This window comes from Malaclemys terrapin, chromosome 5, assembly GCF_027887155.1.
Source record: "Malaclemys terrapin pileata isolate rMalTer1 chromosome 5, rMalTer1.hap1, whole genome shotgun sequence".
Classification (NCBI taxonomy): Eukaryota; Metazoa; Chordata; order Testudines; family Emydidae; genus Malaclemys; species Malaclemys terrapin.
Genome location: NC_071509.1, coordinates 24,723,442 through 24,740,012, shown reverse-complemented (window position 1 = coordinate 24,740,012; position 16,571 = coordinate 24,723,442). Strand labels below are relative to the sequence as shown.

The 16,571-nt window shown below is 43.1% G+C and overlaps 1 protein-coding gene across 1 annotated transcript; it reads right to left on the bottom strand.

Moving 5' to 3' along the window:
• Positions 1 to 2,966: 2,966 nt before the first annotated feature.
• Positions 2,967 to 15,794, bottom strand: GRPEL1 (GrpE like 1, mitochondrial). The gene is made up of 4 exons (XM_054030025.1): positions 15,680 to 15,794; positions 12,258 to 12,426; positions 10,411 to 10,492; positions 2,967 to 5,098 (listed from the first exon to the last, which is right to left on the bottom strand). The coding sequence occupies exons 1-4, from the start codon at positions 15,751 to 15,753 to the stop codon at positions 4,752 to 4,754; spliced, it is 672 nt and encodes a 223-aa protein (XP_053886000.1). The 5' UTR covers positions 15,754 to 15,794; the 3' UTR covers positions 2,967 to 4,751.
• Between the last annotated feature and the right edge of the window lie 777 nt (positions 15,795 to 16,571).

Here is a 16,571-nt window from a genome sequence, read left to right as displayed (position 1 = left end):
ACTGCTCAACCCTGGCTCTGCCACAGGCCCTGCCCCACTCCCCTCCCTTGCAGTGCCCTCGCTCCTCTCCCCCACTCCGAGCCTCCTGTATGCCATGAAACAGCTGATCAGGAGGTGTGGGGAGGGAGGGAGAGGCACTGATTGGTGGAGCTGCCGGTGGGTGGGAGGCCCTGGGAGCGGGGTGGGGAAGCTGATTGGGGGGGGGGGGGGGGCTGCTGACATATTACTGTGGCTCTTTGGCAATGTATGTTGGTAAATTCTGGCTCCTCCTCAGGCTGGCCGCCCCGTGCTAGAGGATACTGCTCTTCAGCGTTTTCCTATGGAATTGATCTCTTAGCCTAAGCCTTCCTTCTGTTATGAGTGAACTCTTTACATGTGCCATGCAGTTATCCTAATCCAGTAACTGACTGAAACTGTACTGCTTTTCTGCGGCAGAGGGTAATATTTAATAGCTCTCCAAACCGTACCAGTGCATAGACATGTATATATCCTTTCTTGGGCTGAATTAATCCCAACTTGCCTGTTGCTAATTCACGAGGAACTGTTTTTAAACATAGATGCTATTTTTGACTTTCAGGGGATGCCTCAAATAGCTTATCTGTCCTAAGAGTTGAAATGAGCTTAAACTGTGACAGTTGAGCTTCAGTTTAGAGTACTGACCCTGTACTACAAGCACAGTGATACTCTCCATTTTAAGTATGCTACTATATCCTAGCCCTAACACTATACATCTATTGTGATCAATGAGGCCTTTTTTTGTAACTATGACACATTCACCCTCCCTTTACAAATGTGTACTAATCAATTTTGCTTTTAGCACTATTTGTTGCTGGAGGACTTGTACTAGTATGCTGGAATTAGGGAAACCCTCCCTAGTATTCTGTAGTTGTTCAAGGTGCTAGAATGGTACTAGTGGACTTGCATGAATCAGGGTGCAGGAACGGCCTTGGGCTTCAGTTAAACTGAAGCACTTTACCATTTTTCTTCTGTAGGGCTGGTGTAGCAATAGTGTGTGGCACTCAATCTCTTTTTAATAAAGTTCTTGCAAGATGCTTTTGCATGTACCCCAATTACTCTTAAACTAGGGTAACATAATACTGCAAAGAAGGAAGATAGCCGCTTCCTGTTAAGTGTATTCAGGTCAGTAGGCTTGGGTTTTATTTAAAAAAAACCCAGCACATTCATTTGAAGTGTGCTCTGGTGTAGGTGTGCTATACCCATGCCATGTGCTGCAGTCATGTAAATCTAACTAATGGGGGCATAATACATATACACATTTTAACAGATTTCTTCCCATTGTATATCTATAACTGGGTTGTTTTTACATTAATAGTGTCTTTTTCATTACTGTTAGTGATGGAGCCTCTATTTTAAGGAAAGGCAGTTGAACTCCTGCAAATAGAAGTGCTTGCACAGGTGCGAGGGGGAGAGAGGGGAAAAAAGCGGAGAGGGGAAAAAAGCAGGAGAATCAAAGGGAGCAGTTTAACTGCATCACTCCAAATAGCTAAAGCAGGCAAATAACTTCTCTTGCCCAGGAGAAGGCCAGTGTGAAATTGCAGTAATCGTACAGGAGTACACTCTATGCAAGTACCTTTTTCTGTTTTATGCCATGGACTGAGCACTCAGTGCTGGTGCCTCAAAAAGAGCCAGTGGCCGGTTTGTGTTACTGGTCCAATGCTGCTTCTCCTGTCTCCTTCCTCAACCCAGATGCTGTACTTCCTGCTACTCATCTACTCTTTCCCCTGCCCCTTTCTTTCATGCTAGACTGCAGAGAGGAAGGGAAAGAGGTTGTAGGTGAGCCTATTTCCCCCAGCTGCTCCTGCATGCATGCTTGGTATATAGCTGGTCGCGCAGTCTCTGTTGCATGGACTCTCAAACGGGAAAGGAGACAATAGGCACAGACACACTAAAATAAAAGGGCCCAATACTGCCTGAATTAAAACAAATCCAGTTTCCTGCTTATGGATTTGTGCTTAGGTCTGTATCTAGCTGTTTTGAGCCCTTTAGGCAGGCTATATGCACACTGTATGAATCAGTTCACCTTGTCCTTTTTGTTGCTATTACTGCAGGAGCCTAGCATCTACTGGAGCAAGCTCCAGCCTGTTCCTAAATGGGAAAAGCTACAACTGAAACAATTAGAGTCACACTAATTGCTCTCTCCTTTTGAAGGGAGGGAATTTTCAGCTCTTTCAACAGCAAACTTGTTTAATCAAAAACTGCAGTTTAAGCTGCTATATTTGTAACTAGAGTAACATTGCCCAAGTAAGCCACTGCTCTGTAATCAGGTGGAAAGCAGTAAAAAGCTGCCCATTGATATATGTAAGTAGTTCTCAAGAACGTGTGTTTTACTGTGCCCCCGTGATAGCTCATTGCAGAGACAATTTTGATGGTATAAATATAGTGCTCTGCGGTCTAGGTCAGTTAATCCAAAACAATCCATACTGCAGCAATCCCCCTTCTTAGTGCTAGTGTCACGTTATGTCCAAACAGTTGCTTAACAAAAGCACGAGACTGTAACCAGCATCAACCACCTCCCAGGCCTCATAGAGACACAACTGAGGTACTCAAACCCCAAAGGAGAGACAGTCATGACTCTGTGTGTGCTGAAGGAGTCAAATTGTGATGACCTACAGTTAGCACAATGAGAGATTTCTCACAGACCTGGGCAGAGCTTGTTTGGGGATGCAACATAAAACCCTACCACTTTTTCTTCCCTTCCCCCAGCAACACCTGCTGTAAAAGTCACAAAACCAAATACCAGTATGGTGACATCTATCCATTGATACAAAGTATATCAGAGCACAAAGTACTCTGCTAATTGTTTTCTTATTCAGGTGTTGTAAAACTTATAGCACCAGCATGATTTAAATTAATGCAGCCAAATTGGGGGTTTTGCCATTACAGCATTCTCCACCATGTTATTAATTAAGTTGTAGAATAACTTCAAGGATGAAGACACCATGGGCTAATGTACAAATACCTGATGATTTATTCATTGAGAAGTTAGTTGGTATGAAATCAGCAGCTGTTGGCCAAGACAACAGAGATAAAATCTCTCTCTCTCTCGAGGGAGAGAGATGAAAGACTCCCTCCCTCTAAAAACTATATATCAAAGAAGTGTTCGTTTAGTTTCTAACCTGGCAAATTAGAAAGCAAAATAAATATCCAGACTTTTTTGCCTGAACGGAGACCAATTTAAAGGGAACAAACTAGGCCCTCTGCTATTACAAATCAGCTGACATGGTGCTATCAAACAATTCACTAGGGTGCATCAGGTTGTTTAAAAACCAGTCATTCTCTCCCTCCTCCCACTGCTACACAGAGAGGGTTCAGAGAATACATGTATACAGGACCCCAGTAACTACAGATAAGAATTCCTCACAGCTGACTCTCAGGTTTAAGGTGACACACGCCTATACCACAAATCAACACCCAAAAATGTGGGTGTGGAATTTTTAAGAGTGCTCAGCTTTAGCTTAACTGCTCCTACTAAAGTCAGAGTTTTACCCATGACTCCAGTAGCAACAGTTAGGCCCATCTTGAGTGCATTTGAAAAATCACACCCTCCATGTCCAATGGGTGGGATGTAAACATGTGAAGAGATAGAGGGAGGATCTTTTACAACATGGGTACTTTTTGGCTAAGGGGGAAGGGATAGGCCTGGTTATAGCCAATCATAGCTGAGGTTAACATAGGAACAGGATTAAAGTAAATGCCCAGCATAACCATTACTCTGTTCATAAAGTGATGCTGCTTCCCAGCTAGTGTAGTTAAGGCTAAAATATAAACCAGTAAACAAGAAAATAACTTATTAAGGAATGTAAATGAAGTAGAATTCACTTGTGTTGTTTGATACAGTTACTTTTAACCACAGGTCTTTATACCTCCCCATGAATTATAAAAGGTAACAGATGCCAAAACCACTTTTATATACTTAACTTTTCTGGTGGTTATTATTTTGACCTTCAATATAGTTGCAAATAAAATGTGCATAGCCAACTGCTTGTATTCAAAAATAAAGCGATTGGACAGTTTTTTCTTCTATAACTACTTCAATGCCATACAAATATTAAATGGTTTCCTTGAGAAGAGATTTTGAAGCATATGAATAAAAGCAAGGAAGCCAATCCCCTCCCCCTGTATTTTATTTACAACCTCTTAAACCCAGATCAGGAATCACACAGGTGTTGAAACTTTTGCTGTTCAAAGGAAGGCCCTATTCCAGGAAATAGACAGGTCATAGAAACAGCAATCCAGCAAGTAGCTGATGAGCCTGTCTGCTTTGTGAAAGCTGGTGTGGGCATTCGCAGACAGCTAATTACACGTACCTCTTCACAATGATACTAGGAAATGCAACACACAAGGACACAAAGTCAAAGGGTTCTTCATTCTGAATAGTGATCAAACTGTTACCATGCAGTTTCCTGTGGATATATTTTGTATCTTTCAACTTAACATACCTTCAGTAGCCAGGATTATTACAGATAAAATGTTATCCAAAATACAGATGGCTTAATGGCTCTTGTCAACTTTGCTTAAGTGCAAAATACAATACAAAAAATGCACTCTGGAGATCCATCAGATTATTTATGGTCCATTAAGAAATACAATTTCAGCATTTGCTTCAGTTTCACTGGTTAATTTAAGCCTTCCACAAAGTGTGGGAATGGAAAAAAAAGCACACTGGAAGAGGAAAACTAGTCAGCCATCTAATAGTTGTATGGCATTTTTAATTCTTATAAATTGGGCCACTAAGATTCTTTCACAACTCCCACCAAGGCAGGCCTCAAGGTACGCCCATGCAGCTTATAGCCAACCTTGGATACTAATGCAATAGAACCAGGCTCCTTCCCTTCCACAGGAGCATGGAACAAAGCTTCATGTTCATAGGGATCAAACTTGGCTCCAACAGGATTCAGTTTGAGCAGGCCGTGCTTTTTGAACACTTTTTGAATCTGTACTTCTGTCATGACAAGACCATCATACAGGTTCTTCAGATGAGGGTTGTCATCCTTGAGTTCCTCTTTTGGAACACTCTCAGTTGCTTTTTCCAAAATGTCAGCAACTTCTAATAAGTCCTTGCAGAAGCTCTGAATCCCTATAACGAGATGGACAGCCATAAATCACAAGCAACATCAAATTCATTCTTCTTAAGGGGATATAGTTAAATTTACATTTAAAAAAACCCTAGTATTGTTACAGTTATCTGAGATCAGGGGAAAGTTAATATCCCTCACCCACGCCCCCCATTTTAGTCTGTGCATTTATGCAATTTGTGCAGTGTCAGCATCCCTTGTTTGTGTAGATTGTGTCATACAGCAGTAGGAGAGAGAGTTTTTAAAACTGGAAAATGCAATTATAAAACCAGAAAGTCACAGGTGGACTAATGGGCAGGTGTAGTAAATAAAACTACTTGACTCATTTTTAAAATTATGAGTAGATTTCAAATTGATACTAAATCAATTTCACTTATGCGCTTTTTTTCCCCAAACACATCTTATCAAGGGAGTTATATTTCTGAGTTCCTGCAGGCCACCAACCTAACAACAATATAAAAATACAGAATACAGAAGTGGATTGTTTGATTCTGGAGTAGGGAAAGTATATGACTCCCTCAGCAAGTAGTCCAATTATTATGAAATTAGCCAAGAGACACAAACACAATCATCACCCTCAAGTTAAGTAATTCACTTTTTTCCTCTCCCATCTTGGGATTTTTCTGGTGTCACTTCTATTTTGTCCAATCTCTCACATTGTTGTCCCACATCTGCATCTTCACTTGAGCTGCTAAAGCTGCTCATAATAGCTCTGAATGGGAAAAAAGGGAGAGGAAGCAGGCCCTTATTCAACCAGTAGCCTAACTGACGTGAACAGGGACAGAGCTAAAGATCTTATTCAGCAGAACTCCTCTCCGTTTCCCCCATGTGCCATTTAAAGAACCCATGTGGGTTCTGAAGCCACACCTTCTGCCCAAAACTTCACTGCCTAGTTTCCACAGGAGATTTTAGCTGAGTCCCATGAAGCTCTCCCAGTTCATCCAACTTTTTAATGCAGTAACTCCAAGAAGAGCTATAGCACAATGGTTGTGTCCCCTGAAGCTGCTTGCTGGCTAGCTACAGTCATGATCAGTCCTTGCCTGCTGTAGGACTGTCTCCAAAAAAGTGGTCAAGGAGAGTGGTGGAGATTTTTCAGGAGCAGTGATGTATTTCCACATAAAGGTGAGCCAATGAGATGCTGCATTATGGACAAAATCAAGTCAAGAAGAATATTAAAGCCTAGATTATAACCAGGGGAACTGATGTAGCCAGGACACCAGGATTAGGTGTGAATATAAGTTCTAGCAGAGAACTGGGTGAGACTGGCCTATGTGGCTGCCACTTAATGCATTTAGATATTCCCTCCTCCACCGACAAGGCTTTTTTTGGGTACTACCAAGGGGCAAAGTTATGTACATCAGCTAAAATTGAAGTAGGGTGCTGAGCTAACAGTATCCATGCAAGAATTCTATAGGGACCCTGGCTGCTCAGGGAAACTTTCCAAGTAAGTTTCAAGTCCACCTGATTCCTTCCTCTATGCAGGCCTAGAACCTGTGCAAAACAATGCAGACTTCACTAGCAAGGCCATGCAGTCACTTTAATATCTGCATAGTTTGATACGGGTATCTTTAGACACCGATAATGGATAGGAGATTGTCAAATGCTAAGCAAATGATTTTAAACCTAACAACTAAACAAAACTTCAAGTAGAGCTACCTTAAACACTGAAAGCCCCAAATTAAGCTTACAGATAAAATGGCCACACCACAGAGTATGCAAATAGTTCACGGTCCACAGCAGAGTGAAAACTTATTAACTTTCAGAGAATCATAGAGATGTAGGGCTGGAAGGGACCTCGAGAAGTCATCAAGCCCAGCCTGCACTGAGGCAGGACCAACTAAACCAGACCATCCCTTACAGGTGTTTGTACAACTGGTTCTTAAAAATCTTCATTCCACAACCTCCCTTGGAAGCTTATTCCAGAGCTTAACTCTATGCTGAGTTAGAAAATGTTTCCTAATATCTAACCTAAATCTCCCCTTCCTGAAAATTAAGGCCATTCTTGTCCTATCTTCAGTGAATATGGAGAACATTTGATCACCATCCTCTTTATAACAGCCTTTAACGTATTTAGAGACTATCAGGTCCTCCCTCAGTGTTCTTTTCTGGAGCCTAAACATGCCCAGTTTTTTGTTTTTTTTTTTAAACTTTTCCTCATAGGTCAGGTTTCCTAAATTTTTGATCACTTTTGTTGCTCTCCTTTGGACTCTCTCCAATTTATCCACATCTTTCCTAAAGTGTGATGCCCAGAATTGGACACAGTACTCCAGCTGAGGCTTCACCAGTGCAAAGCAGACTGGGACAACTACCTCCCACGTTTTACATACAACACTCCTGTTAGTACACCCCAGAATATTAGCCTTTTTCACAACTGCATCACATTGTTGACTCCTATTCAATTTGTGATCCACTATAATTCCCATCTATCCAGTTATTTCCCATTCTGTAGTTGTGCATTTGATTTTCCATTCCTAAGTGCAGTACTTTGCACTTATCTTTACTGAATTTCATTTTGTTAAAGTCAGACCAATTCTCCAATTTGTCAATGTCAATTTGAATTCTAATCCTGTCCTCTAAAATGCTTGGAACCCCTCCCAACTTGGTGTCATCCTAAGTTTTATAAGAACACACTCCACTCCTTTATCAAGTCATTAGTGAAAACTATTGAGTAATACCAGACCCAGGACTAACTCCTGCAGGATCCCACTAGATGTGCCATCCCAGTTTGATAGCAAACCATGAATAACTACCTTTCAAGTGGTCTTTCAACCACTTATGCGCCCCCCTTACAGTAATTTCATCTAGACTGCATTTCTCTAGTTTGCTTTGCCCTTCTGCTCTTACAAGATATCCAAGGCGGTCTCAGATTTGAAATTGACAAACTTCTTCCAGTAAGAGTTGGCAGTTTACAAGTACTTGCATTTTGTGCTGTTGTGGATATCTGAATAAATCTCAGCATAGAGCTTCTGTTCCCTCAATGAAATAATTAGCCAAGTGTGAATGGACAATTTTACAATTATGTAAACAATCTGAAATTTTTCTTTCACTCAAGATTTACTTGAATCTTTTGTACTGCTGTAGCATCGAGGGGCCCCAATCACGGATCAGAACCCCACCGTGCTAGGCACCATACTAGTATGAATGCTTGTGAGGAGTGAATTTCAAATTAAAGTGTTCAAATGTTCATGGAAACTGTACAAGAGTCCTGAATGTTGTTGAACTGAAGTCTGCTTCTTTTTAATCTTTATTTAATTGGCTATCCTGTTTTTAGGCTTTAACTGTGGAGTTAAAATAATGTTAACATGTAACTGTTAATATTGCTACATTTTGTCAACTGTAGGTTAGGAAAGAAGATGAAACCGTTATGGATTCACACTATATAGGCTCAGATCCACAAAGGAACCTAAATCCCAGATTTAGGCACCACTGCAATCCACAAAACCTCCGCTTGGCTGCCTCCTATCTCTGTAGGTGCCTAGACTAACACCTACATTTATTCTGTAAGTGTCTCCGAAATGCCTAAGTTTCTATCTCTGAGTATGCACACTGCTGCCTCAGGCAAGAGCCCAGACGCTTACCCTCATGCCTAAGCCCTTACGCGATCTTCAAACCAGGGGAAGATAGGTAGGGCAATGGCTATCTTGCCCATGAGGCCCAATCTGGTGGGCATGTGCTAAACTTGCCTTACTCAACACAAAATTGTTGGGGGCAGGCCATGGCAGCAGAGGGACCTTTAGCTCAGTGGTTAGAGCATTTACCTAGAAAGCAGAAGATCTCAATTCAACTGTCCCTTGTGCCTGAGGAAAAGAGATTTGAACAGGGGTTTCCTACCTCACAATTCAATAATGCCCTGGTCACAGGACTATGGAATATTCTGATGTAGGGGTCTCAATCTCTCATCTTGAAGCCACTCGATTTTGTATATTTGCAGTGGCCAGATAAAGTAAGAATACAACTACGGTCCAGTGGTTAGGCACTCTCCTGAGTGGTGGGAAATGCCTATTCAAATCCTCTCACCTCTTCGGGCGGGGTGTTTGGGGGGGGGAATAACCAGGTCTATCACATCCAAGGTGAGTTCCCTAACCACTGTGCTAAAGGTTATACGGTAGGCATCCTGTAGCCAGTATGCATGGAGTTAGGTGGGTATTGTCACTGTTCTGGCAAGAAACAACAGTTTTTTCCACACCTCGACCAACATAGTTCTACCACTACAAGCTTTAAGTGTAGACCAGGCCTAAGTCCCTTTGTGGATCTGGGTCACAGTGCTATCTTTTGCTACTACAATATTTACAATACAATACCATTTCCATTTTGCACATTTGTTTTCAGAGGATAAAAAGAGCTATTACAATATGCTTTAGTCAGAACTGTCAAACATGACATAAAAAGACACTTAGCACAATTAGCATTCCTTGAAGTTGGTGGCAGTTGCATGTGCTCAGCCCTCTGAAAATCGAGCTATTTACTTAAGTTAACGTTAAGCATTCATGAGTTTGGGCATTCCGACTTACCAGAAAAATCTATTTAAATTTCAACAGGCTTTCAAAAAAGTAATAAGAAAGCAAGTAGTTGAATACTTCTGGTTTCAGATCCCTTGCACTCAAATTAAGATTGAATTTGGAGGTGGAGGGGTGGGGTGTTAGACCTGGGAAGAGGAAGAGAATTCAGGCTACAAGTTGCACTGAGACTTCACCAGTCCTATGTGTGTTGGGTTTGGGTCCCTCACTTTCTCCAATGAAAGCTCACAAGCAGTTTAATTCATAATATGGACTATGTTGCCCCTAGGTATTAAACAGTTAAAACTTTCCTAGTAAAAGCAGCAACACTTCAGTGCAGTATGGTAAATACTTTCCTTGTGAAACTGGTATAATAATACCACATGTAATAAATCCAACAAATGCAGATCCAAACATGAGGATTATACATCATGTCAGTGTACAAGAGCCATTATGACTCATACTTACTTATAAATTTCTGGAAAATTTTGCAGACACCAAGCAATCCAGAGTTTTTTGAGGAATCCAGGTACATCTAAATCTAATGCTTCTAAAACTCACGCAGTTTTCACCAATCCAGTGAAATCGTAATGACACTGAAGCATCTCAAATCACTTTAAATTTAAATCAGGATACTAACATTTCAGGCTCTCAGCAACATGTTATAACAAGGATATGCCAATATATCTGGGAGTTCCAAATGGTGGAGTTGTGGGTGAGTGGCAGTGTCCGCTCTGAATTTCCAAGTTTAATTTTTCAAGTTAGTATTACAGCACTTTACAATACAGCTCATGCACAAAAGTAATGTCTCCACCTACCATACAACTTTGCCTCTTCTACCAATTTCTGGCTTCTTTGCCTCAAGTTTTCTGTATCTGCCAGGGCTCGCTTGTACTTGTCCTGAGGAAGAAGATAAAGCATATTGCAGAAAAGGTCCCATTACAGCCTGTATATTGTGTGCCAATAATTCAAACCAAGGCTCTTATTCTATTAATTTCATTACAAAGCAGCAGTTTAACAAACTAGCCTCTGTGGTTTATTATGTTATTAAAAGTTACATCTAAATTCCAAACAATATTTGTATTTAGCACTTCAAATGAGTGGAAAGACTAATCCTCATGTCCTTGTGATGTAGGCATGTATTTGCTTCATTTTGCAGGTGGAAAAACAGGGGAGGGTTCAGTACTTCTGTGTTCACTCTCTTGCCCACAAGTGTTTTTTTTGTTTTTGTTTTTTAGGGGACTTGGGGCAGGGAGAAGATACACGGAGGTGGCACAGGAAGAAGAGATGTGCTTCCAGGTTGTCAGGCCCAGATCCACCAAGGTATTTTAGGCTCCTAACGTCCATCAAAATCTATGGAAGTTAGGAACCTAAATACCTTTGTGGATCTGGGCATCAGTGTGGGGTGGGTTTTTTTTTTTAATTCTTAACTAGAGCTGTGAAGTACTGGAATGTCAAAAAGTTTCCCTCTCCTAAACCCGTATACATTCCAGACCAGACTTAGTACATCACATGGGATACCTCTGCACTGACTCAGTATGCCACAAGCATGGCATGATGTTGTCTTTTTATTTTTGTGTCAATCCATTTGTTATCAGCAGAGCAAAATAGTCTTACTTAGTCACTGGTTGGTGAACTGTCCTCACATCCTCCCAGACCTCCTATTCTCACCTGTTAAACATTCTGAACCCCACACTACAATGGAATAGGACACTTCTGTACCTCTGCTTCCCGGCACCTCTGCTCTCTACCAGCTGAGGAAGGAATGCTACAATTTAGCCCATGAATGCAAATTTATCACATGCCGGAGTCACCATATACTAGTTCGTTCATCATAGTAGCCAACATCTTCAGATTGCAGGGGCTACATGTTTGCTCAGCTTTACCTTCCAAAACCTGTCTGCTCATGCTTCCTTAACTAAGGGAGAGACAAGGTGGGTGAGGTAATATCTTTTATTGAACCAACTTCTGTTGGTGAGAAAGAGATAAGCCTTTGAGTGCACTTTCAGAAAGAAAGAATGAGCACGCAGACCCAAAAGGCTGAAAATAAAGGAAAGGGCTTCAGGTCTTAGGTTATAAATAAAAATTAATTTGGTCTCAGTTCAGTCACAGACATTATGCAGTTTGGCACCTCTGAAAGTGCTTGTTAGAGAGAGATGCCAAGAAGCAAAACAGTAGGTTTTGCCACAGCAGGCTGGGGAAAAAGTGGATTGGCAGAATTTGGAGAACTCTGCAGAGTGTATTCATATGTTATGCCTCGCTCATGCCACTGCTATTGTTATCAATATAACCACTAAACTCAGATTTAGTTCAGTAGCTGGATAAAAAGGCTAACTCCTCCAGGATTACTAAAAGAGAAAGAGAGGCTAAGGAGAAAATATGTGAGTAAAGATAAAGTAGCTTATGTTCCCAGGCATCAGTGATGAGTATTATCACCCACATTTTTCTAGATTGAAAAATAAGGCCCAGAGAGCCTATTAGCAGTCTGTTCCCAGCAAAATAACTATGTACTACTAATGGACTAAACTTAAAGGGAAAAGTCCAATTAGAATATTACGTTCATGAAATAATTGCTACATAGTCTTATCTAGCTTGTGTACAGTGCACTTGGAACCTCACATTTTTCCTAAAACGTGTGCATGCTGACTGACCAAAAGACCCTTACAGTCATTTCTTTTAGTTGCTCTTCCAATTTGGCTTTTTCTTCAATGAATATCTTCTCGGCAGACCTCGGTTCAGCCTTCGGTTTATTCTGGCTCTGACTCTGGTCATCTTCCAAGTTCTGTCCAGTGCTTTTCTGTTGTGTTGCTATGCAAAGCAACCGTGGAGAAGTCCTAAAGCAAACATAGTCAGAGCAATAGTCAGCTGCTCATCCTAGGAAAGATGAGTGGTTTGGGGACATACTGAACACTTGATTTGCCTTGATCCATCCTAAAGCCAGAGAAATGATTTATGAAGAAACTAAGGCTACAGTCCTGCAAGCCATGTGCATATGCTAAACTGTGAGTAGTCCCACAGTGCATAAGATTCGCAAGACCTTAGTCTGTAGTTCCTTGCTAACTGTAACTCCATGTGATATGGAATGGTGTCCACAAGAATCTCTGCAGTCTTGACAGCCCAAAACTAGAAAAACTCTACAGGTTGGCCTGATCACTGTTCCATCTACCTGCACCCCCGCTCCTATTCAAACTATCTTGGGGGAAAATATCTTGGAAGCATTCACAGAAAGCTTGAAATTACACCCTTACCATAACAGAGGCAGTATTTTCCTTCCCCATTTAAAGAGAGGTGACTGCTCATTAGCTTTTTTGCCCCAAATTCTGCAATTATGAGGCCTGGCATGTTTTTAAATAAAAGCTTATTTGAGAACACATTTAGGAACACTGGTTAGAACTAAATCAGGCCTGAAAGGTGTGCTGAGGCCTCAAGTCCTTAGTCACATCAATTTACTGTTCTCTAGTGTTCAAGCATGATGGAAATCTTTTATTCATTAGCTGGATTCAGGTGTGCCTGTACAGCTGCAGGTGTCATTCTATAGCAAGACAGCCACCACTAGCAGGCAATACAGGCGAACACATTTTAATTATTTCAAATAAAGATTTATTAAGTTTACTAGGGAAAGTTTCAGATGGTTGAGGGAAAAATGAGGGCCACTTCCTTTTCATTGGGTATATATTTGGAAACAATTCTACAACAATTTAATTTCCTAATGTCCTGATTAATTTACATTTAAGGCTGAAGTCTCATGATGCAATAATCTGCAACACTTCAGTCACGAAGTCTCATGATGCAATAATCTGCAACACTTCAGTCACTAAGTTTCCTCTAAAACAAAGGAATTGGAATAACTACCTGCTGGTGAAAAATCCAGAAAACTCTCTCATTTGTAAATGGCTAGTCCAAAAATTCAAGTATTGTGAGTAACTCGGAGTCAGCAAAAGAATTCTATTACACTACTGATTCTTTGGCATCAGCAGAAATGGAGGTCTTTGCATAATCATCTGTATCTGACATTTCTTAGTGGTTCATTTAATTTGAATTATCTATTCTTTAGGACAGTAGTTATCAAACTTATTTGACCGTGACCCCCTTCTTTGTGTCTCTAGTAGTTTACACCCTCCCACCCCACCCGTACATATACTGATAAAAAAAATCAATATGCAACTCTCACTAAATATTAAAAACAATCAGGTATTGATTCAAACAGAGCCATTTCAGTATATAGTAATGTAAATTTTAAGTAAGATGCTGCTTACAGACATCACACTGCTGTTACTAGTGTGATGGGTATGCCTGTTTTTTGGAGCAGAGCAATTCTATGAATTTCACAAATGAGCCAACAATCCATTGTAATAAGAGCAAAAGCAAAACTGCATTGTGGTCGATGCTGCACATGGATTAATGACTTGGCATAATGCTATGCAATCTTAACAGAAATCCATCAAAATGCACAGTGCCATCTGAGGACCTGATATGTCTGGATGAATCAACTTTGCTAGCTATTCATTGCGGTGGGTAAAGTGTGCACAGTAATTTTTTTTTTGTCCTAAAAGCTTGTCATGCCCCTCGCCCTCGAATACATTCTGCGTGCCGCTGGCCCCCACCCCCCCAGTTTGAGAATCTCTGCTTTAGAATGATTTTGTGCCCATTTTTCCATGAGTGAGAGGTGCACGTGTTGGGGCGGCAAGTGCAGAAATAAGATAGCACATGAGGACAATCCTCTTTCCCTCACGTATCTTTGCCTCTGTTCCTACAAGTGACTCTAGGCCTTTATTCACAAAGCCCCATATGCTCAGAACACCTCCCTCTTACATCTTGCATCAACAACTTAAAACCTATAAGCCTACACACAGGTAGGCACTGCCATATTTATTTAGAAATGCCTTAATAAATACAGATGCAGCTGATTAACTTGAGTGAGTTTGAAAGTTGCCCGAGAGTCTCTTCATTCCAACCTGTGATCTCTTAAGAAATAAAGCACCTTTATCCTAGACACCCATTGCTGAATGACAGTAACTACTGGCTCCCACCTCCTTGCCTTGTCTACCTGATCATTAAATCCTTCAATAGAAATACATCCAAACTGTATGAGCTGTGAAACATGACATTTTGGGGAAAAATATGACATGAAACATGACATGCAGTAATGACATGACAGGACAGCACAGCCACAGATTGAGTGTGGCTACTGTTAATTTGCTTTCACAGGGGATTTCTCCTGCTGTTACACTACTCTCATAAATTTGGCAACAGCAAGGATTTCTATTGCAGCATTTAAAATGCCACTGAGTGGGAGATTAGGCATTTTATTACACACAATCCTGCAGCCTCTATGGTGGGAGCGAAAAGTGCAGCCACCAGAACTACACAGTTCTGTGCAGCTCCCTGTGTGGTGCTTCTCACCAGTGAGCCACTGATTTCCCTCACATGGGCTGCCTCCCTCCCAACAAACAGGTCAAGTTTAAACCTTCTCTCCCACTCTTGGGGGGTGGGGGGAAGGATGAGACCATGACAAGGACATTGTTCTCTTGATGGCAAGGAGATGTGCCACACAGAGCTGCACAACTCCATCCCCTAAAGCAAACTGCCAACCTTGTCTCCCCTTGAGTGACTCCCTAGCTCTGTAGGGCTCCGCCTTTGCCCCTTTTTCTGCTGCTCTCCAGGGTAGGTGTGTGGGGCAAGAATCTTCACTCCCCCACCCAGGCCGGGAGAGAGTCACCAATGTTCATGCCCCAGGTGGGGGGGAAGGAGGAGGCCGAGCCCAGGCGAGGGGCAGGTGGTGATACAGGGCAGAGACCCTGCTGTGGGCGGGGCTTCCCTAGGGCCTCGCCTATAAAACGCAGGCCCCAGGACAGGCTAACCCGGAGGAGACCCAGGCATGCGGGCCGGCCAACAGGCGCTGGGCTCCCCGAGCGGGACGGGGGGAGCCTCCTACCCGCCACCGCCCCAGGCGAGCTCAGCGGCCGTGCGGGGGAGGGGCTGGGGCTGGGTCTGCCCTTGCCGCCCCCTCTGCGCGCTCCCGGGGCCGGGCCGCAGCCCCCCAGGGGTGGGGGAGAGACGGGCCCATCCCGCCCGCGCCGCCCTTACCGCAGCGGGCAGCTCAGCAGCGGGTAGCGCCGCGGTCTCAACAGCAGCCGCACGCACCGAGCCGCCGCCGCCATGGCTTCTCCGAGCTGAGTGCGTGCTGCTCGCTCTCCGCCGAGCGCCCGGGGTCACGACCAAGCCACCGCCCAATCAGCGGGAGGAGCACCCCTCTTGGGCTGAGAGTGACGGGACCAAGCTCCAATCAGCCGGGCCGTCCTCCCCTTGAGGGTGGGACCTGTCCCCTTCCTGGCTCATAGCACGCTTGGGTGAGAAGAAGTTGAAAGGTCGCAGATGACTCCGCTGCGTTCGCTCAGGGGCGAGGCCACGGGTGAGGGCTGGGCGTGGCCAATTGGGGGTAGGCGGGGGAGGGGGAGACAGTGAGCGCTCTAGGCTGCTCTTGCCCGCCAGCTTTTCCCGCACTGGTGGGCTCAGGCCCTGCGGGGCTCTCTGGGGAAGGGGACTAGGGCCCCCCCGCTGCTGCCCGGCCTAAGCCAGTGCCTTGCCCCCTCTCCCCCATCCAGGGCTGCCTGTGGGCGGGGTGCCCTTTTCAGATGGGGGAGGGGGGAACTTTAACTGTGATTCCTGGGGCTACTTAGGCACTTAAACTCCGTGTTTTGGCAGGTAACTTAGCCATTAGCTGACAGGAGCCCTGTATCTAATGCCTTTATAAAGAAAACTAAATAAATATTAGACCCACTCAGTTCTAATAGCATGTTCTGACATCTTGTGGCAAGTCACTTAAGGGACACTGGTTAGATTTAAAACTTTCATGTGGATTCTTACTTCGTTACTAACTCTGTGGAGAGAGAGTGAGAGAGACCCACCCTGTCAGGACTCCTGGGTCCTATCTTCCCTCTGGGAGGGGAGCTGAGTCTAGTGGGAGGCAGATACTTTT